The sequence below is a fragment of the Ranitomeya variabilis genome, chromosome 4 (genome assembly GCF_051348905.1).
Source record: "Ranitomeya variabilis isolate aRanVar5 chromosome 4, aRanVar5.hap1, whole genome shotgun sequence".
Lineage (NCBI taxonomy): Eukaryota > Metazoa > Chordata > Amphibia > Anura > Dendrobatidae > Ranitomeya > Ranitomeya variabilis.
In genome coordinates this window covers 392,303,109-392,326,646 of record NC_135235.1, presented here as the reverse complement: position 1 = coordinate 392,326,646, position 23,538 = coordinate 392,303,109, and the positions used below count along the sequence as shown (strand labels likewise).

The following is a 23,538-nucleotide window of genomic DNA, read 5'->3' as shown; positions in this document are numbered from 1 at the left end:
GTGTTTGCAGACTTAGTAATTATTTCTGAGACCCTCTGCCATTGGGGTCATAACAGCGGGCGTCACATTCCATTTGCAGAGCCCCTGATGTGCCTAAACAGTAGAAACCCCCCACAAGTGACCCCATTTTGGAAACTAGACCCCCCAAGGAACTTATCTAGATGTGTAGTGAGCACTTAGAACCCCCAAGTGCTTCATAGAAATTTACAACGCAGAGCCGTGAAAATAAAAAATAATTTTTCATTCCTCAAAAATTGTGTTTTAGCAAGCAATTTTTTATTTTCGCAAGAGTAACAGGAGAAATTGGACCCCAATAGTTGTTGTCCAGTTTGTCCTGAGTACGCTGGTACCCCATATGTGGGGGTAAACCACTGTTTGGGCACACATCGGGGCTCGGAAGGGAAGCAGTGACGTTTTGAAATGCAGATTTTGATGGAATGGTCTGCGGGTGTCACGTTGCATTTGCAGAGCCCCTGATGTGCCTAAACAGTAGAAACCCTCAACAAGTGACCCCATTTTGGAAACTAGACCCCCCCAAGGAACTTATCTAAATATGTGGTGAGCACTTTGAACCCCCAAGTGCTTCACAGAAGTTTATAACGCAGAGCCGTGAAAATAAAAAATAATTTTTCATTCCTCTAAAATTATGTTTTAGCAAGCAATTTTTTATTTTCACAAGGGTAACAGGAGAAATTGGACCCCAATAATTGTTGCCCAGTTTGTCCTGAGTATGCTGGTAGGGAGCACCATTTGACTTTTTGAATGCAAGATTGGCTGGAATCAATGGTGGCGCCATGTTGCGTTTGGAGACCCCTGATGTGCCTAAACAGTGGAAACCCCTCAATTCTAACTCCAACACTAACCCCAACACACCCCTAACCCTAATCCCAACTCTAGCCATAACCCTAATCACAACCCTAACCCCAACACACCCCTAACCACAACCCTAACCCTAATCCCAACCCTAACCCTAATCCCAACCCTAACCACAACTTTAACCCAACACACCCCTAACCCTAACCATAACCTTAACCACAAGCCTATTCTTAACCCTATTTCCAACCCTAGCCTTAATTCCAACCCTAACTCTAATTCCAACCCTAAGGCTATGTGCCCACGTTGCGGATTCGTGTGAGATTTTTCCGCACCATTTTTGAAAAATCCGCAGGTAAAAGGCACTGCGTTTTACCTGCGGATTTACCGCGGATTTCCAGTGTTTTTATGCGGATTTCACCTGCGGATTCCTATTGAGGAACAGTTGTAAAACGCTGCGAAATCCGCACAAAGAATTGACATGCTGCGGAAAATACAACGCAGCATTTCCGCGCGGTATTTTCCGCACCATGGGCACAGCGGATTTGGTTTTCCATAGGTTTACATGGCCAATCCGCTGCGGATCCGCAGCCAAATCCACACCGTGTGCACATAGCCTAATTCTAACGCTAACCCTAGTTCTAACCCTACCCCTACCCCTAACCCTACCCCTAGTTCTAACCCTAGTTCTAACCCTAGTGGAAAAAAAATATATTTTCTTTATTTTATTATTGTCCCTACCTATGGAGGTGATAAAGGGGGGGTTCATTTACTATTTTTTTTATTTTGATCACTGTGATAGGTTTTATCACAGTGATCAAAATGTTCATGGAATGAATCTGCCGGCCGGCCGATTCGGCGGGCGCACTACGCATGCGCCCGCCATTTTGGAAGATGGCGGCGCCCAGGGAGAAGACGGACGGACTCCGGGAGGATCGGTAAGTATGAGGGGGGGGTGGATCGGAGCACAGGGGGGGGGGGGTGGATCGGAGCACGGGGGAGCGGACAGGAGGACGGGGGAGCGGACAGGCGGACGGAGGGGAGTACGGGACAGAACGGAGGACTGGGGAGAAGATCGGTGGCGGTGGGGGGGTGCAGATATGGATTTCCAGCCATGGCCAATGATATTGCAGCATCGGCCATGGCTGGATTGCAATATTTCACCATTTTCATAGGTGAAATATTGCAAATTGCTCTGATTGGCTGTTGCACTTTCAACAGCCAATCAGAGCGATCGTAGCCACGTGGGGGCAAAGCCACCCCCCCTGGGCTAAAGTACAACTCCCCCTGTCCCTGCAGATCGGGTGAAATTGGCGTTAACCCTTTCACCCGATCTGCAGGGACGCGAACCCTCCATGACGCATACGCTGCGTCACAGGTCGGATTGGCACCGACGTTCATGATGCAGCGTATGCGTCATAAGTCGGGAAGGGGTTAATATTTCATAATTGAACTGTCATATGAATATTATAAATGTTACTCAAATATATATGTTCTATCAAACTATGAACAACAGTGATAAACAGTTCTGCTGGAGATAGAGACATTTCTTACTTCTTGTGTGTCACTGTTCTCCACTGCCCTTATCTAATCTTATACTTGGTTAACCTAATTCTGCCCCAACCCCCCTACTTACAATGTATGAAACTAAAAGTGAAAATGTGTTGCAAATTCTTAGTAGTAAAGCTCCTCCTCTAGACTAGATGTTTACTAGGTGTGCGTCTTCCAAGCATCTCACAGCTGCTACTCAGAAGAGGAAGACTGTAAGAAGTATTATCCTTTCAAGAAACTTTGCATCAGTTAACTGTGAGTACATGAGGAATAACAGTATTACTGACCACTATATCAGTTGTACGACGTACGACCTGGCAATAATTTTGTACAATTATTTTTAGGAAAAACAACTGTCATTTGGATTGTGATGCAGAATTAAAAACCTGAGAATGTCAAAGAAGCGTGTAATAATTATAGGGGATAACTCAGGAGACTCTTTGCGTGGAACAAGACAACTACAGGACAGTTTTATAAGTGGTAAAGTCTATATTATCACACGGTGATTCAAACAGGTGCAGAGAGAAACTCAAGTCCACAACACTTGGTTTAAATATTAAACGCAGCTTAGCAGTCTATAGGAAACTTCAGAGGAAAATGCAATCAAGCAGAAAGTCTATGAAGCACAGTTATTCTTGAGGATTCTTGACACGAATAAATCCTTGTCTTAGTCCAAACACAGATAGATAAGCTTATAAGGCAGTTCAAATCATATCTTAGCTCAACCAGGGATGCCTGGTTAATAGTCTCAGGTTATTGCAGAGCAGGAACAGCTTACATGTCCAGCAAATGCAGATGGAAGTAAACACGAGCAGCAGATGAAGGAGGATTACTGGAAACTGGTGTATGCAGCAGGAACTCAGAGCAGAGTAGCAGGATCACCACACAGGTTCACAGGAGCAGGTATATAGCCAGGGAGTAATCAGAGGAGAGGAGCTGGATGCAAGGCAGAATAGTCTAGCACAGACTGAAGGCTGGGGTGGAGTTTTATAGCAGGAAGACACAGTGCACATGAGACCAAAGACGCCATCTTGGAAAAGGGCAGTAATGCACAAAAGGTAAAAAATGTTCAGAGTGCTGACATTACTCCCTCCTTAGAAGCGGCCTCAGGAAGATCCTGCACCTGGTTTCTCAGGGAATCTCTGATGAAAACGAGAAATCTTCTGTTGGGCATTGATGTTTTCCACAGGTTCCCAAGAGTCTTCCTCAGGGGGATATCCCTGCCATCTTATCAGATATTGGAGCCGATTCCTGCGAATCCTGGAATCAATAATTTCCTCCACCACAAATTGTTCTTGCCCATCAATCACCACAGGCTGCGGAGGTGGCACAACACGTCCCTGGAAAGTATTAGGAGATACAGGCTTTAATAAAGATACATGAAAAACTGGGTGTACCTTCATAGTCCTAGGCAGCTTCAGCCGGCAGGCCACAGAGCTCACAATACCGTTGATCTTGAAAGGGCCAATGAATTTCTGTCCAAGTTTTTGTGAAGGAACGTTTAACTTCAGATTCTTAGTTGCTAACCACACGGAATCTCCTACCTTGAACATGGGTGCAGGTTTACGGAATCTATCAGCCGATCTCTTATAATGTTCTTGAGCTGTGGTCAGGGATTCCTTCAGAACCTCCAGATTTTGTCTCATCGCAGTCAGCCTTTCCTCCACTGCCGGAACCGGAGAATTAATTGGAGACCTAGGTAAAATACACGGATGATAACCCAGATTGGCAAAGAAAGGTGTAAATTTAGTGGAGGCGCTCTGAGAATTATTATATGAAAATTCGGCTAACGGCAGCAACTCCAACCAATCATCCTGGAGATGGCTGACCTAGCATCTTAGATATTGTTCCAGCGTCTGGTTGGTATGCCCAGTCTGACCATTTGTCTGGGGATGGTAAGCGGAAGAGAGACAGACATTAATATTGAGTGCAGAGCAAAACCCCTTCCAGAATCTTGAAATGAACTGTACTCCACGGTCAGAGATGATCTCATCCGGAACCCCTTCAACCGAAAGACATTCTGTATAACCAAGTTCACTGTATCTTTAGCTGAGGGGAGGCCGGTGCATGGAACATTCTTCGGTGTTGGCGGGGCATCCTGGGATTTTCGGTACCAGAGATTTGGTGGCTAGGTCCTTTTGGTGGCCTTCCTTGTCGCGGGATGTGCGTTCTTTTGTGCAGTCCTGTGGGATTTCTGCTCGGGCTAAGCCTTGCTGTTCTCGTGCCAGCGGGTTGCTTTTGCCCTTGCCTATCCCGAAGAGGCCTTGGACGCACATTTCCATGGATTTCATTTCGGATCTTCCGGTATCTCGGAAGATGTCTGTCATCTGGGTGGTGTGCGATCGTTTTTCTAAAATGGTCCATTTGGTGCCCTTGCCTAAGTTGCCTTCCTCCTCTGATTTGGTTCCTTTGTTCTTTCAGAATGTGGTTCGTTTGCACGGCATCCCTGAGAATATTGTGTCTGACAGAGGATCCCAGTTTGTGTCCAGATTCTGGCGATCCTTTTGTGCTAAGATGGGTATTGATTTGTCTTTTTCGTCGGCTTTTCATCCTCAGACTAATGGCCAGACCGAGCGAACTAATCAGACGTTGGAGACTTATTTAAGATGTTTTGTTTCTGCTGATCAGGACGACTGGGTTACCTTTTTGCCACTGGCCGAGTTTGCCCTTAATAATCGGGCTAGTTCTGCCACTTTGGTTTCACCCTTTTTCTGCAACTCTGGTTTTCATCCTCGTTTCTCCTCGGGCCAGGTTGAACCTTCTGACTGTCCTGGGGTTGATTCTGTGGTGGATAGGTTGCAGCGGATTTGGAACCATGTGGTGGACAATTTGAAATTGTCACAAGAGAAGGCCCAGCGTTTTGCCAACCGCCGCCGCGGTGTGGGTCCCCGACTTCGTGTTGGGGATTTGGTTTGGTTGTCTTCTCGGCATGTTCCTTTGAAGGTCTCCTCTCCTAAGTTCAAGCCTCGCTTTATCGGTCCTTATAAGATTTTGGAAATCCTTAACCCGGTGTCTTTTCGCTTGGACCTTCCAGCGTCATTTGCTATTCATAATGTGTTCCATAGGTCCTTGTTGCGGCGGTACGTGGTGCCTATGGTTCCTGCTGTTGAGCCTCCTGCCCCGGTTTTGGTTGAGGGCGAGTTGGAGTACGTGGTGGAGAAGATTTTGGATTCTCGTATTTCTAGACGGAGACTTCAGTATTTAGTTAAGTGGAAAGGCTATGGTCAGGAGGATAATTCCTGGGTTGTCGCCTCTGATGTTCATGCGGCTGATTTGGTTCATGCCTTTCACGCTGCTCATCCTGATCGCCCTGGGGGTCTTAGTGAGGGTTCGGTGACCCCTCCTCAAGGGGGGGGTACTGTTGTGAACTGTGTTTCTGGGCTCCCTCTGGTGGTCACTAACGGTATTGTGTTAGGCATGTCTTGTTGCAGGCCTAGGCTCCAGCTGTGTCATTAAGCAGCGGGTGTTCCCTATTTAGGTCTCCTCTGGACTCAGTCTCTTGCCTGGCATCGTTGTATCCAGTCCTATAAGGTCTCCTCCTGATTCCTTTTCGTCTGTCTCATGCAAGAAAAGCTAAGTCCGTTTTGAATACTTTGGATCTTTTGCATTTTTCAGTGTTTTTGTCCAGCTTGCTTTATATGTGATTTTCTAGCTCGCTGGAAGCTCTAGGGTGCTGATATTCTCCCTCCGCACCGTCAGTCGGTGTGGGGGTTTTTGAAATATTCAGCGTGGATGTTTTTGCAGGGTTTTCTGCTGACCGCATAGTTCACTATCTATTTTCTGCCTATCTAGACTAGTGGGCCTCACTTTGCTGAATCTAGTTCATCTCTACGTTTGTGTTTTCCTCTTGCCTCACCGTTATTATTTGTTGGGGGCTTTCTATATCTTTGGGGTTCAATTTCTCTGGAGGCAAGTGAGGTCTTATTTTCCCTCTAGGGGTAGTTAGTTCTCCGGCTGGCTCGAGACATCTAGAATCAACGTAGGCACGTTCACCGGCTGCTTCTAGTTGTTGTGTTAGGATCAGTTATGCGGTTAGCCCAGTTTCCACCTCCCTAGAGCAGTTCTTTTGTTTTTGTTGTCCTTCCCGGAATTCCAGAGATCCTCTACCACTGGGATCATAACAGTACGGTCTCCTGATCCACAGGCCCAGAGATTAAAGGTGACCCATCCACTGTTTCCATGGTAATTGGAGAGGCTCTTTGCTGAATTTCAATACCATGTTCCTTGGCAAATGCGATATCCATGACATTTCCACCTGCACCTGAGTCAATCATAGCTGCACTGGAAATCCACTGTCCTGAACACAGGATCTTAACAGGGAGAGAACAGTGAGAGTTCTTCTCCTTCAGCTCTTTGGGGGGTGAAGTCATAGAAAGTGAATGGAATACAGCGTTTAAAGGCAGGCTACATTCAGAGATGTCAGATTCATCATCACAGTTGTCATACTCCCCTACTTCTGCTAGCACCTTGTTAGGCCGTCTAGCACACTTAGGACAATTGTTCAAGAAGTGGTCAGACTGGCCGCAGTAGAAACATAGACTTTCACGAAGGCGATGCTCCCGGCGCTCATTGATCTCGCGCCTCTGAACGGAATCAATTTGCATGGGCACCTCCTCCACCTCCCTAGAGGTTTTACCTGCAGGCTCTTTGGAAGGAAGGGAAAAGTTAGAAATATGGTTATATGCAGCAAATTTCTCCTGCCTACGCTCAGTAAGGCGAATGTCTATGCGCACACAATGCTGTATAAATGTCTCTAGCTCTTGTGGTGACTCAGAGTGAGCTAGTTCATCTTTTATAATACTAGACAGACCCCTTTTAAAAATAGTCAATTGTGCATAACTATCCCAATTAGTATCTACAGCTAATCTCCTGAATTCAGTGGCATACTCAATAAGAGAACGTTTAGCCTGGCGTAAAGACAACAAAGCAGATTCAGCGGTTGCACGGCGATTAGGGTCATCAAACATTAATGACATAGCGGCCAAGAAATTATCCAAGTTATTTAACCGTGGGTCACGAGACTCAAATCATCGGATTCGCCCAGGCGAGCGCTCGTGAGGTCAGTAGCATTATTACACACAATACTTTAGATCTATCAGTAGGAAAACGGTCAGCATGCACATCAAAATATAGCATACATTGATTCACAAAGCCACAAAATTTGTCGCGATCACCATTAAATCTGAATAGGGGCAACTTAGGTGGGCTAGCTGGTGGCGGTTGCCCAGAGGGTAAAGTCGCTTGTGCAGCTATTTGCGTGCTTATGTCCTGAAAAGCCCATCCATACTGGGACTCTATGTGTTATGACCCCAATGGCAGAGGGTCTCAGAAATAATTACTAAGTCTGCAAACACAAAAAACCAGCTCATAGGGCAGTGGTAACTGAGCTGACGATATATATCTAATCCTAGCACCACAAATAGCAGCAGCCGGGGAACGTGCCTACGTTGGTTCTAGACGTCTCGCGCCAGCCGGAGAACTAACTAACCCTAGAAGGGAAAAGAAAGACCTTTCTTGCCCCCAGAGAAAAGACCCCAAAAGTTGGATACAAGCCCCCAACAAATAATAACGGTGAGGTAAGAGGAAAAGACAAACGTAAGAATGAGCTAGGTATTTAGCAAAGAGAGGCCCACTAGCTAATAGCAGAATATAGTAAGATGACTTATATGGTCAGCAAAAACCCTATCAAAATATCCACGCTGGATATTCAAGAACCCCCGAACCGTCTAACGGCCCGGGGGGAGAACACCAGCCCCCTAGAGCTTCCAGCAAAGTCAGGAATCACATTTAGTACAAGCTGGACCAAAAATAAGAGCAAAGCAAATAACCAAAAAACAAAGAAGCAGGACTTAGCTTAATTATGCACGAACCAGGACCATCAGACAGGAGCAAACAGAAAGGATCTGATTACAACGATGCCAGGCCCTGGACTAAGGATCCAGGAAGCCTATATAGCAACACCCCTGGACTAACGACCCAGGTGGGTGCCAAACTGAGGGAAGACAATCCCAGAGTCATATCACTAGTAACCACAAGAGGGAGCCAAAAAGTCTAATTCACAACATCTATGCCAGCAAGTTTGTTTTCCTGGGCTGCCATGCGGTTGCTTAAGTCCTGCAAAGTTTGTCCAAACACTTGTTGATTGTGTTCAAAGCTTCCAAACTTATTTTGCAGACCTTCCACATCTTTCTGCAGTGATCTAATTATGGAAAACACCTGCTCTAATCTGTTCTCTGCAGTCAGGCTATGTGCACACGTCAGGATTTTGTCAGGATTTTGTCAGGATTTTTCCTCAGGATTTGTAGCCAAAACCAGGAGTGGAACAAATAGAGGAAAAGTATAATAGAAACATATGCACCACTTCTGCATTTATCACCCACTCCTGGTTTTGGCTACAAAACCTGATGAAAAAGCCTGACAAAATCCTGACGTGTGCACATAGCCTCATTGTTCCAGCAGTCTCCTTTTTTTATTGCTAGAGTATCCTGTAATAATTATAGGGGATAACTCAGGAGACTCTTTGCGTGGAACAAGACAACTACAGGACACAGTTTTATAAGTGGTAAAGTCTATATTATCACACGGTGATTCAAACAGGTGCAGAGAGAAACTCAAGTCCACAACACTTGGTGTAAATATTAAATGCAGCTTAGCAGTCTATAGGAAACTTCAGAGGAAAATGCAATCAAGCAGAAAGTCTATGAAGCACAGTTATTCTTGAGGATACTTGACACGAATCAATCCTTGCCTTAGTCCAAACAGATAGATACACTGTGTTCCAAATTATTATGCACAAAGAGTTTAAGAGTGATAAGGTTAGAATTTTTTTGTTTGTCATTTAAACTCATTGATGGTGATGTGTGTCTGGGCTCTTTATATCACTGAAAGGAATTGCAGATACCTGTGCTAATTAGTTTCGCAGGTGTGTCCAAATAAAGGCAAGACTACTTAAGAAGGCTGTTCCACATTATTAAGCAGCCTACATTTTTTGCCAAAATGGGAAAGAAAAAGGATGTGTCGGCTGCTGAGAAGCAACAAATTGTGGAGTATTTAGGTCAATGCATGACTACAATCAACATTGCCAAGACACTTCATCGTGATCATCGCACAATCAAGAAGTATGTAGCTCATTCCCAGTACACACGTGTGCGTGCTGATAAGGAAAAATTGAGGACTCTTGTTGTGAATTAGACTTTTTTGGCTCCCTCTTGTGGTCACTAGTGATATGACTCTGGGATTGTCTTTCCCTAGTTTGGCACCCACCTGGGTCGTTAGTCCAGGGGTGTTGCTATATAAACTTCCTGAATTCTCAGTCTGGTGCCTGGCATCGTTGTAATCAGTTCCTTTCTGTTTGCTCCTGTCTGCTGGTCGTGGTTCTTGCAAAATTAAGCTAAGTCCTGCTTCCTTGTTTTTTGGTTATTTGCATTGCTCTTATTTATTTGTCCAGCTTGTACTAAATGTGATTCCTGATTTTGCTGGAAGCTCAAGGGGGCTGGTATCCTCCCCCCGGGCCGTTAGACGGTTCGGGGGTTCTTGTATATCCAGCGTGGAAATTTTGATAGGGTTTTTGCTGACCGTATAAGTCATCTTACTATATTCTGATATTAGTCAGTGGGCCTCTCTTTGCTAAATATCTAGTTCTTTCTTACGTTTGTCTTTTCTTCTTACCTCACCGTTATTATTTGTTGTGGGCTTGTATCCAACTTTTGGGGTCTTTTCTCTGGAGGCAAGAAAGGTCTATCTTTTCCCTTCTAGGGTTAGTTAGTTCTCCGGCTGGCGCGAGACGTCTAGAACCAACGTAGGCACGTTTCCCGGCTGCTGCTATTTGTGGTGCTAGGATTAGTTATACGGTCAGCCCAGTTACCACTGTCCTATGAGCTGGTTTTTTGTGTTTGCAGACTTGGTAATTTCTTCTGAGACCCTCTGCCATTGGGGTCATAACTGTATGCCAGGCCAAAGTTGAATGTTTAATGCATTGCAGAAGTGGGATAATAAGAAAGGAAATTCTGAGGTTTTTTTTTTTTTTTTTTCTTTTCCTTTCTTCCTCCCCTTTACCTCTGAGTGGCTTGTGCTTGCTGCAGACATGAATGTCCAGACCTTGATTACAAGTGTAGATCAGCTTGCTGCTCGTGTGCAGGGCATACAAGATTTTGTTACTAGTAGTCCTATGTCTGAACCTAAAATACCTATTCCTGAACTGTTCTCTGGAGACCGATTTAAGTTTAGGAATTTCAGGAATAATTGTAAATTGTTTCTGTCTCTGAGACCCCGTTCATCTGGAGACTCAGCTCAGCAAGTTAAAATTGTTATCTCTTTTTTGCGGGGCGACCCTCAGGATTGGGCTTTCTCGCTAGCGCCAGGAGATCCGGCATTGGCAAATATTGATGCGTTTTTTCTGGCGCTCGGATTGCTTTACGAGGAACCCAATCTTGAAATTCAGGCAGAAAAAGCCTTGCTGGCTATTTCTCAGGGCCAGGATGAAGCTGAAGTGTATTGCCAAAAATTTCGGAAATGGTCCGTGCTTACTCAGTCGAATGAGTGTGCTCTGGCCGCTAATTTCAGAAATGGCCTTTCAGAAGCCATTAAGAATGTGATGGTGGGTTTCTCCATTCCTACAAGTCTGAATGATTCCATGGCGCTGGCTATTCAAATTGACCGGCGTTTGCGGGAGCGCAAAGCCGCTAATCCTCTGGTGGTGTTGTCTGAACAAACACCTGATTTAATGCAATGTGGTAGAATTCAGACTAGAAATTAACGGAAAAATCATAGACGTCAGAATGGGTTGTGTTTTTACTGTGGTGATTCTACATGTTATATCAGCATGCTCTAAACGCCTAACAAGGGTTGTTAGTCCTGTCGCCATTGGTAATTTGCAACCTAAATTTATTTTGTCTGTGACTTTAATTTGCTCATTGTCCTCCTACCCTGTTATGGCGTTTGTGGATTCAGGTGCTGCCCTGAGTCTTATGGATCTGTCATTTGCCAAGCGCTGTGGTTTTGTTCTTGAGCCGTTGGTAAATCCTATCCCTCTTAGAGGTATTGATGCTACGCCATTGGCGGAAAATAAACCGCAGTTTTGGACACAGGTAACCATGTGCATGACTCCTGAACATCGGGAGGTGATTCGTTTTCTTGTGCTGCATAAAATGCATGATTTGGTCGTTTTGGGTCTGCCATGGTTACAGACCCATAATCCAGTCTTGGATTGGAAGGCAATGTCTGTGTCAAGTTGGGGCTGTCAGGGAATTCATGGTGATTCCCCCCCGGTGTCTATTGCTTCCTCTACTCCTTCGGAAGTTCCTGAGTATTTGTCTGATTATCAGGATGTATTCAGCGAGTCCAGGTCCAGTGCTCTCCCTCCTCATAGGGACTGTGACTGCGCTATAGATTTGATTCCAGGTAGTAAATTTCCTAAGGGAAGATTATTTAATCTGTCTGTACCTGAGCATACCGCAATTCGTTCGTATATCAAGGAATCTCTGGAGAAGGGGCATATCCGTCCATCCTCTTCCCCTCTTGGTGCGGGATTCTTTTTTGTGGCCAAGAAGGACGGATCTTTGAGACCTTGTATTGACTATCGGCTTCTGAATAAAATCACTGTTAAATTTCAGTACCCTTTGCCTCTGTTGTCGGACTTGTTTGCCCGGATTAAAGGTGCCAAGTGGTTCACCAAGATAGATCTTCGTGGTGCGTACAACCTTGTGCGCATTAAGCAAGGAGATGAATGGAAAACTGCATTTAATACGCCCGAAGGTCATTTTGAGTACTTGGTGATGCCTTTTGGGCTCTCTAATGCTCCTTCAGTGTTTCAGTCCTTTATGCATGATATTTTCCAGAAGTATCTGGATAAATTTATGATTGTTTATCTGGATGATATTCTGTTTTTTTCTGATGATTGGGACTCGCATGTAGAGCAGGTCAGGATGGTGTTTCAGGTTTTGCGTGAGAATGCTTTGTTCGTTAAGGGCTCAAAGTGTCTCTTTGGAGTACAGAAGGTTCCCTTTTTGGGTTTTATTTTTTCCCCTTCTGCGGTGGAGATGGACCCAGTCAAGGTCCGAGCTATTCATGATTGGACTCAACCCACGTCAGTTAAGAGTCTTCAGAAGTTCTTGGGTTTTGCTAACTTCTACCGTCGTTTTATCGCTAATTTTTCTAGCGTTGTTAAACCTTTGACGGATATGACCAAGAAAGGTTCTGATGTTGCTAACTCCTGCAGCCGTGGAAGCTTTCCAAGAGTTGAAGCGCCGGTTTACTTCGGCGCCTGTTTTGTGCCAGCCTGATGTCTCACTTCCCTTTCAGGTTGAAGTGGATGCTTCTGAGATTGGGGCAGGGGCCGTTTTGTCGCAGAGAGGCCCTGGTTGCTCTGTAATGAGACCATGTGCTTTTTTCTCTAGGAAGTTTTCGCCCGCTGAGCGGAATTATGATGTTGGCAATCGGGAGTTGTTGGCCATGAAGTGGGCATTTGAGGAGTGGCGTCATTGGCTCGAGGGTGCTAAGCATCGTGTGGTGGTCATGACTGATCACAAAAATCTGATGTATCTCGAGTCTGCTAAACGCCTGAATCCTAGACAGGCCCGTTGGTCATTGTTTTTCTCCCGTTTTGACTTTGTGGTCTCGTATTTACCAGGTTCAAAGAATGTGAAGGCTGATGCTCTTTCAAGGAGCTTTGTGCCTGACTCTCCTGGAGTCGCAGAACCTGTTGGTATTCTCAAAGAGGGAGTAATCTTGTCAGCCATTTCTCCGGATTTGCGACGTGTGTTGCAGAGATTTCAGGCTGGTAGACCTGACTCTTGTCCACCTGACAGACTGTTTGTTCCTGATAAGTGGACCAGCAGAGTCATTTCCGAGGTTCATTCCTCGGTGTTGGCAGGGCATCCGGGAATTTTTGGCACCAGAGATTTGGTGGCTAGGTCCTTTTGGTGGCCTTCTTTGTCACGGGATGTGCGGTCATTTGTGCAGTCCTGTGGGACTTTTGCTCGAGCTAAGCCTTGCTGTTCTCGTGCCAGCGGGTTGCTCTTGCCCTTGCCTGTCCCGAAGAGGCCTTGGACACACATTTCCATGGATTTCATTTCAGATCTTCCGGTGTCTCAGGGCATGTCTGTCATCTGGGTGGTATGTGATCGCTTTTCCAAGATGGTCCATTTGGTATCTTTGCCTAAGCTGCCTTCCTCTTCCGATCTGGTTCCTTTGTTCTTTCAGAATGTGGTTCGTTTACACGGCATTCCTGAGAATATCGTGTCTGACAGAGGATCCCAGTTTGTTTCCAGGTTCTGGCGATCCTTCTGTGCTAAGATGGGCATTGATTTGTCGTTTTCGTCTGCCTTTCATCCTCAGACTAATGGACAAACGGAGCGAACTAATCAGACTCTGGAGGCTTATTTGAGGTGTTTTGTTTCTGCAGATCAGGATGATTGGGTGACCTTCTTGCCGTTGGCTGAATTTGCCCTTAATAATCGGGCTAGTTCCGCTACTTTGGTTTCGCCATTTTTCTGCAACTCTGGTTTCCATCCTCGTTTTTCCTCGGGACATGTGGAGCCTTCTGACTGTCCTGGGGTAGATTCTGTGGTGGATAGGTTGCAGCAGATTTGGAATCATGTGGTGGACAACTTAAAGTTGTCACAGGAGAAGGCTCAGCGTTTTGCCAACAGCCGCCGCGGTGTGGGTCCCCGACTTCGTGTTGGGGATTTGGTATGGCTGTCTTCTCGATTTGTTCCTATGAAGGTCTCCTCTCCTAAATTTAAGCCTCGCTTCATCGGTCCTTACAAGATATTGGAAATCCTTAATCCCGTGTCTTTTCGCTTGGATCTTCCTGTGTCGTTTGCCATTCACAACGTGTTCCATAGGTCTTTGTTGCGGCAGTACATTGTACCTGTGGTTCCTTCTGTTGAGCCTCCTGCTCCGGTGTTGGTTGAGGGCGAGTTGGAGTACGTGGTGGAGAAGATTTTGGATTCTCGTCTCTCCAGGCGGAGGCTTCAGTATCTGGTCAAGTGGAAGGGCTATGGTCAGGAGGATAATTCCTGGGTGGTTGCCTCTGATGTGCATGCGGCCGATTTAGTTCGTGCCTTTCACGCTGCTCATCCTGATCGCCCTGGTGGTCTTGGTGAGGGTTCGGTGACCCCTCCTTAAAGGGGGGGTACTGTTGTGAATTAGACTTTTTTGGCTCCCTCTTGTGGTCACTAGTGATATGACTCTGGGATTGTCTTTCCCTAGTTTGGCACCCACCTGGGTCGTTAGTCCAGGGGTGTTGCTATATAAACTTCCTGAATTCTCAGTCTGGTGCCTGGCATCGTTGTAATCAGTTCCTTTCTGTTTGCTCCTGTCTGCTGGTCGTGGTTCTTGCAAAATTAAGCTAAGTCCTGCTTCCTTGTTTTTTGGTTATTTGCATTGCTCTTATTTATTTGTCCAGCTTGTACTAAATGTGATTCCTGATTTTGCTGGAAGCTCTAGGGGGCTGGTATCCTCCCCCCGGGCCGTTAGACGGTTCGGGGGTTCTTGTATATCCAGCGTGGAAATTTTGATAGGGTTTTTGCTGACCGTATAAGTCATCTTACTATATTCTGCTATTAGTCAGTGGGCCTCTCTTTGCTAAATATCTAGTTCTTTCTTACGTTTGTCTTTTCTTCTTACCTCACCGTTATTATTTGTTGTGGGCTTGTATCCAACTTTTGGGGTCTTTTCTCTGGAGGCAAGAAAGGTCTATCTTTTCCCTTCTAGGGTTAGTTAGTTCTCCGGCTGGCGCGAGACGTCTAGAACCAACGTAGGCACGTTCCCCGGCTGCTGCTATTTGTGGTGCTAGGATTAGTTATACGGTCAGCCCAGTTACCACTGTCCTATGAGCTGGTTTTTTGTGTTTGCAGACTTGGTAATTACTTCTGAGACCCTCTGCCATTGGGGTCATAACAGACTCTTTCCAACAGGCAATTGCATAAGGTTAAAAGAGCAGCTGCAAAAATGCCTTGTCATAGCAGCAGACAAGTTTTTGAACCTGCTGGTGCCTCCAACGTCCCCAAAGCAACAAGATGCAGGGTCCTTCAGAAGTGCATAAGCCATCCTGTCGACCACCTCTATCCACTGCACACAAGCAGAAACGGCTCCAGTGGGCCAAACGATACATGAAGACTGACTTCCAAACTGTTTTGTTCACCGATGAGTTCCGTGCAACGCTCGATGGTCCAGATGGATGGAGTGGAGGATGGCTGGTTGATGGACACCCCATGAAAACACGGCTAAGGCGCCAACAAGGAGGAGGTGGAGTAATGTTTTGGGCTGGAATCATGGGGAGAGATTGTCGGCCCCTTTATGATCCCTGAAGGGGTAAAGATGAACTCCATAATCTATGTGGAGTTTCTAAAACAACACTTCCTGCCGTGGTTCAAGAGGAAGAACCGTGCTTTCCGCAGCAAGATCATTTTCATGCATGATAATGCACCGTCTCATGCTGCAAAAAACACATCTGCATCTCTGGCTGCTACGGCATAAAAGAGGACAAACTTATGGTGTGGCCACCATCTTCCCCTGACCTCAACCCCATTGAGAACCTCTGGAGCATCATCAAAAGGAGTGTCTATGATGGCGGGAGGCAGTTCACATCTAAGCAACAGCTCTGGGAGGGTATTCTGTCCACATGCAAAACAATTCAACCAGAAACCATCCAAAAACTGACAAATTCAATGGATGAGAGAGTTCAGAAGCTTCTTTCGAACAAGGGGTCCTATGTGCAAATGTAACATCACCTAGAATAAAGTTTTCACTTGAAAACTGTTTGATTTCATATTGTAATAAGCTGATAATGCTTATAACTTCACAACTGACCATTTTTTTGTTCAAAATAAAAAAAAAAAGGTTGAAAACTCTGCTGTGCATAATAATTTGGAACATGCATTTTGAGTGTTTATTTTTTTTTTAAAAGATACTGTTTTCATAGGCAGTTTGTTCCAAAACATTGCAATTATACTAGAATAGTAGATGACTGGGAAATAACAATGACTGCTATTCAGATAGGTAATTTAGAGAAAATATGAGGAAATATTATTTGCATAATAATTTGGAACACAGTGTAAGCTTATAAGGCAGTTCAAATCATATCTTAGCTCAACCAGGGAGGCCTGGTTAATAGTCTCAGGTTTTTGCAGAGCAGAAACAGCTTACATGTCCAGCAAATGCAGATGGAAGTAAACACGAGCAGCAGATGAAGGAGGATTACTGGAAACTGGTGTATGCAGCAGGAACTCAGCGCAGAGTAGCAGGATCACCACACAGGTTCACAGGAGCAGGTATATAGCCAGGGAGTAATCAGAGGTCAGGAGCTGGATGCAAGGCAGAATACTCTAGCACAGACTGAAGGCTGGGGTGGAGTTTTATAGCAGGAAGACACAGTGCACATGAGACCAAAGACGCCATCTTGGAAAAGGGCAGTAATGCACAAAAGGTAAAAAACGTTCAGAGTCCTGACAAAGCGTCACATTAAATCTGCTGTATTTGAACATTTCACCATCACTCAAGATAGAAAACATTATGTCTATCAGTGTATGACAAATGATCCAGACGAAAACAAATGCTGTGAAGCCAAGAGTGCATATTCAGGCAAAGATAAAAATGCTCCTACCAGAGGTTCTAATCTAAAGAGACATTTACAGCGCTTTCATCCAGAAGTACTGAAAGCAGTGGATGAGAAAGACTGCATCCAAACCAATGAACCAGTGCCCAGCTCTTCCAGCCAAACAAAGGAGCAGAGAACTTTGCAGCCATCAGTTGCAAGATATTTTGTCAGTGACAAAGTTACTGTGACAATGACAGTAGATAAATTTAAAAAACAGATCATAGAGCTTGTTGTAAAGGATAGTGTGCCTATTTCATTATTTTCACGACCAGCTTTTATGTGTCTGAATGGGGAAATGACCCGCAAGCTTGGTGTTTCTCTGGAGAGAGAATTAGAAAATTAGTAATCAAAGAAGCTTTTAAACAAAAGGAAAAACTTAAAAAAAAACTCTCAAGGGACGCTTTCTGTTTCTTAAAATGGATGCCTGCACACGTCACAGAGTGAACTATTATGCCATCAATGTCCGATTTGTTTGTGACAAAAATGAAATAGTTACCAAGACATTGGCAGTAAAAGACACCAAAGCTCATCACACCAGTGAGTTTCTCCAGGTCTTGGTGGAAAAGGTTCTGCAAGATTATGAACTTAAAAAAGAGCAAGTTCTTTCTGTCGTAACTGACAATGCTTCAAATATGATAAGTACCATTAAGCTAATGAATGAGAGTAATGATGGTGACCAGCAGCTAGAAGAACATTCTGGGTCCACAGACACAGAATGTTTGAAATAGAGGAACACAGTATTGTAACTGAGGAGCAAACTGAAGTTGCTTCAGATGAACAGCAACATGATACAGTAGTTTAGATGATCTTGTTGAAACTGTGTCAATACATTCTTTCATTCATCACATGCGCTGTGTTGTGCATACGCTACAGCTGGCTATAAGAGACAGTCTGCAAGAAGGACATGCTGCTGCACTGATTGGCAAGGTGAAAAAATTGGCTACTGTTGCCAGAACCCCTAAAGTTGACTCAATTTCGAAGAGATGTGCTGGAAAAGGTGCAATTATTGATCAAGCCACACGATGGGGCAGTACTTACTTAATGATTCAGCGCTTGGTTGAACTGAAAACCTTTCTTGTAGACATGGCTAACCCTCAACTGACGCTAAATGAAAGTCAGTGGAATCAGGTGACTGAGCTGGAAAAATTGCTAGAGCACCCATTTACAGTGACTAAAAAATTACAAGCAGAGGACTTAACTCCAGGTATTTTCTTAAAGGAGTGGAAGAACCTGATGTTTCGCCTGTCCCAAAGAGGAGGGTTAATTGCAAGTGGCATTGCTACATCAATGAAACGGAGAGAGGAGATACTATTACAAAATAACATTCTTTTGGCAGCTGTTTATGTAGACCCAATGCATTGGATTCTTCTAGAATCTAGATGATCAACAGCTAACTAAAGGAAAAGAAGCTCTGTTTGAAATAGCAGTAAGGATGAAAGGGTTGCAGAACAGTCAGGAGGAACAAGAAGAATTTGGTCGTCCTGCCACATCTTCACCCTCATCAACTGATGAAGAATTTAATTTCGAAAAATATTTGGATCACAAGGACCGTGCAAAGCGTTCCCGCATAGAAGAAGAGTCATGCCCATCAAAGAACACAGCCAGTACATTTCAGCAGAATATTTCATGTGCACTAAAAGAAATTGAGAAATTTGACCGTTCATCAAAAATAACAGTGCAACAAGCGATTCCTCTGTATCCTGACATTGTCTCAGATGTTGCCCGAGTGGTTACTGCTTTGCCACCAACCCAAGTTAGTGTAGAGAGGTTGTTCTCTGCTCTCAAAATAATTAGATCACATTTGAGGGCATCCATGAAGGAGGATCTGACAGAGGCAATACTTTTTCTGAGGACAAATTTATAGATTTCTTCTTATTAACTGCATAACAGTGTTTATTGCATATTTACTTACAAGAGTTTATAAAAGTTTATAAAAGTTATTTGCTATATTCTAATTGTATTCTAATAAATATAGTTTTTGCCCTAAGTGGTCTGATTACTTATATGATGGTGAGAAACTGAATAAGCACGATGTTAATATTTTACAACAGTAAATTTATTGTTACGAATTGGCCATTTATGAAGGAGCCGGAGTCGGAGTCGGAGCTGGAGTCGGAGCCGAAACCTGATAAAATCCAGGAGTCGGAGTCGCAACTGTGGCTTACCGACTCCACAGCCCTGCTTGCCCCAGGAAGAAGCGGACATGCAGTGTGTCCGAGTTACCTTTTTGTGTTTTATTTCCTTTAGTCTTGTGCTGCTCTAAAACTCACTACAGAATGATTGGCAGAGATTGCTTGGGGAACATCTGATCTCTCCAGGAGTGATAGCAGTACATTGGATGGGCACACCGATAATGGACGTGTGATGAAGAGGAAGGATTCTGCTCTGAAAATAGTAGATGCAGTAAAGCTTTATTTTATCTTATACAAGAGTGGAAATTTAGTTTTTGGTAGAATTGCGCAAATTTCATATCAGGAATCTACAGCTGTGACCACTGTCATACAAGTTTATTAAATGGCAGGTTTTATGTTACAACTACAACTTGTTTCAAAGGAAAGATACAAAAGGCACTGTAAAAAAACATAGATCAAAATATGAAAAAGTCATATGATATCTACAAAGGCAAGGGCTTATGTGCTCAAAAAAATAAAGACAATGGCCAAGCAATCTGTAAAAAAAAACAAAAAAAAAACATACAATACTGTACAAAACTTTTAAGGAGGTGTGGAAAAAAATCCACACTTTGAGAAGTAGAAGAGTTAATAGCTTATTTTTAAACAATTATCAGAATGTAAAGTGAAAGAACATAAGAGCACTGACTAGGATATTGTGGAATTAGTCAGTGGCATTTCATCAGTCAATGAAAATGGAATTTCCCATTAGGGGTTGGTTGGTTTTTTTTCCGAATACTTTTTACAATGTCTGTTGACAAGCCATCCTCTATAGACTAGCCATAAGGCTGTAGGGAACATTGCACATTGTTTTTTACCATTATGCTATTGTATGGAGCATCAAGGCATGCTGCACTATTGCACACAGGTAGAAACAAGTGTGCCAATGTATAACAGCCAATCTGAGGCCATGCTTGTACCCGCCATGCGAGCCTCTGGGCACAGCTGCCATTATGCTGGGTGAATTCTGATAAAGGCAGCATGATTGCAGTCTGAATGATCTGCTCCATCATTTGGATATTTATTGGACAGTCCTCTCTGGCTGTAGTAGGTTCACACTGACGTATTCTATGAGGGTAAGGATAGTGTAAAGAAGAAGAGCTTTACTATATAAGTCATGTTTGCGCATAGATATATAGATAGATAGATAGATAGATAGAGATATATATATATTTATATACATACACTGTGTGCAGAATTATTAGGTAAGTTGTATTTTGATCACATGATACTTTTTTTTTTACATGTTGTCCTATTCCAAGCTGTTCAGACTTGAGATCCAACTACCAGTTAAGTAAATCAGGTGGTGTGCATCCCTGTAATGAGGAGGGGTGTTGTCTAATGACATCAAAACCCTATATAAGGTGTGCTTAATTATTAGGCAACTTCCTTTCCTTTGGCAAAATGGGTCAGAAGAGAGATTTGACGTGCTCTGAAAAGTCCAAAATTGTGAGAGGTCTTGCAGAGGGATGCAGCAGTCTTGAAATTGAAATTGAAGCGTGATCACGGAACAATCAAGCGTTTCATGGCAAATAGCCAACAGAGTCGCAAGAAGCGTGTTGGGCAAAAAAGGTGCAAAATAACTGCCCATGAATTGAGAAAAATCAAGCGTGAAGCTGCAAAGATGCCATTTGCCACCAGTTTTGCCATATTTCAGAGCTGCAACGTTACTGGAGTAACAAAAAGCAAAAGGTGTGCAATACTCAGGGACATGGCCAAGGTAAGGAAGGCTGAAAAATGACCACCTTTGAAAAAGAAACATAAGATAAAACGTCAAGACTGGGCGAAGAAATATCTTAAGACTGACTTTTCAAAGGTTTTATGGACTGATGAAATGAGAGTGACTCTTGATGGGCCAGATGAATGGGCCAGAGGCCGGATCAGTAAAGGGCAGAGAGCTCCACTCCGACTCAGATGCCAGCAAGGTGGAGGTGGGGTACTAGTATGGGCTGGTATCATCAAAGATGAACTTGTAGGACCTTTTTGGGTTGAGGATGGAGTGAAGCTCAACTCCCAGACCTCCTGCCAGTTTCTGGAAGACAACTTCTTCAAGCAGTGGTACAGGAAGAAGTCAGTATCGTTCAAGAAAAACATGATTTTCATGCAGGACAATGCTCCATCACATGCCTCCAACTACTCCACAGCGTGGCAGGCCAGTAAAGGTCTCAAAGAAGAAAAAATAATGACATGGCCCCCTTGTTCACCTGATCAGAAGCCCATAGAGAACCTGTGGTCCCTCATAAAATGTGAGATCTACAGGGAGGGAAAACAGTACACCTCTCGGAACAGTGTCTGGGAGGCTATGGTGGCTGCTGCACGCAATGTTGATCGTAAACAGATCAAGCAACTGACAGAATCTATGGATGGAAGGCTGTTAGTGTCATCATAAAGAAAGGTGGCTATATTGGTCACTAATTTTGGGGGGGTTTTGTTTTTCCATGTTAGAAATATTTATTTCTAAATTGTGTGCAGTTATATTGGTGAAAATACCTGGTGAAAATAAACAAGTGAGATGGAAATATATTTGGTTTTTATTAAGTTGCCTAATACTTCTGCACAGTAATAGTCAACAGCACAAACAGATATCCTCCTAAGATAGCCAAATAAAAAAAACACCACTCCAACTTCCTAAAATATTAAGCTTCTATATTTGAGTCTTTTGGGTTGATTGAGAACATAGTTGTTGATCAATAATAAAAATAATCCTCTAAAATACAACTTGCCTAATAATTCTGCACACAGTGTATATATATATATATATATATATATATATATACATATATATATATATATATATATATATATATATATATATATATATAGTTAATTATGGTACACGAACAAAAGTTAGCCACTGAAGACTAGAGGAGAAACATCATAGTCACTCACTCCTCACATATATTGCAGCTAGGCCCAAAGTCTGGCACCCATTCAAAGCCAAGTTTTGGCATTACACAATAACAGAACCCCGGAACAATATTCATATGGCAGCCCATGCTCGAAGTCACGTCATATTCACTCTGTCTTGGTAATAAGAGGGATAATAGCGATGACAGGAAGGTCATGTGACATAGGCAATGTAAGGGAATATAGGACCTATCATCTTCCTCTATTATTAAGAGTTATTTCCAAAAAGGCCTATCCACAAGTTATAACTTGCAGAGTTCCGGGGTCTGACCACTGGGGCCCCCAAAGATCCTGAGATCAGGGCTGTGCAGGTGTGCATGAGACTGCTGGAAATCCGAACGCCGAACTTGGCTGCCCTAACAGACAATGAATGGTGTCGAGATCGCACATGAGCACCTCTGCTATATTCAGGATGGGGCCGACCTCAGGATTCTTGTGGGACCCTGTTGTTGGGCCCCAGGCAATCCGTAAGTTATTCCTCATCCTACTGTTAAGGATACATTGCTTTTTCAGGAATAACCCCTTAATAGAGGTAAAAGTAACGTCATGCCACTGGATTCCCAAAGCCCTCACCTCTCCGGTCAGCAGGTAGATTATCTCCAGGGTGAGGTGCAGCACCCGCTCCGTTACGTTAGTCTCGCCCTTGTCCATCCTCAGTACCCGATTCCGCACAGAACTGGAGGAGATCCCAATGGTTTGGGGTTCTGCACTTTCCCCTCCTGGTCATCACATACAGGAATAAAACAGCAGAAATCATAGTCGTTATCCACGGGGCACAGTCTACCATGTCATACTACAAACTCATCATTTAGCCACGAACTTGTCATTGTGTTGTGTCCCATTGTGGACAAGTAATACCTACAGCGCCCCTACTGGCTACGGGCAGTAATGACACTGGAAATGTATTAAAATACAGCCTCGACACTCTGTATCATGCAACCTAGTGTAAACCGGGCAACCTGCTCCTATTCCACCGTTTCAGAAGGATGCCCGGTTCATTCACCTGCCACTAGCACCGAAGATAAGCATCAGCCTCTTCTAACTCCTCACGACAGGAAGTTCCGAGGCCACTTCCGGTCTCTGTCGCGTCCTCATGCGTTCCACCTCGTGCGTGTCACAGTCTGCTTGTGCGCTCACTTTCATCCTCCGCCGTATCCCCAGTTCTATGGTTCCCCGGGATTTTTTCGCTGGTCGAGCGATAAACCATCGCCGATAATATTTATACAGTAATTACAATCTATAATCAGTAGGTGCTGGAGATGGACGCCATTACCTCTTCTTACCCCATTACAGATAGACCAGGACTATCACAAGTATTGTAGTGCAGCACGTAAAAGGTTTGCCTAGTGAAAACAAGTCACCAGTAGGATAGATGATAACATTGATCCCTGGGTGTCCGGCCACTCGGACTGGTCGGCTCAACAGGACGCTTTATACTTGTTAGGGCTCGTTCACACACGTAGTTTCAGTCCCAGTGCTATCTGTGCAGAACCCAGT

At 44.2% G+C, this 23,538-nt stretch overlaps 1 protein-coding gene across 3 annotated transcripts in view; it reads right to left on the bottom strand.

The window, feature by feature from the left end:
- The window catches only part of LOC143767143 (uncharacterized), a 51,512-nt gene extending 28,384 nt beyond the window's left edge, over positions 1 to 23,128 (bottom strand). Inside the window, exons 1-2 of one of the 3 annotated variants that reach the window (XM_077255177.1) lie at positions 23,045 to 23,128; positions 22,615 to 22,760 (exon numbers count right to left, since the gene is read on the bottom strand). In XM_077255177.1, the coding sequence (XP_077111292.1) occupies positions 22,615 to 22,692 (78 nt within the window). In that variant the 5' untranslated portion in view covers positions 22,693 to 22,760; positions 23,045 to 23,128. The other 2 variants (XM_077255176.1, XM_077255178.1) reach the window with 2 other exon arrangements.
- Positions 23,129 to 23,538: the final 410 nt, after the last annotated feature.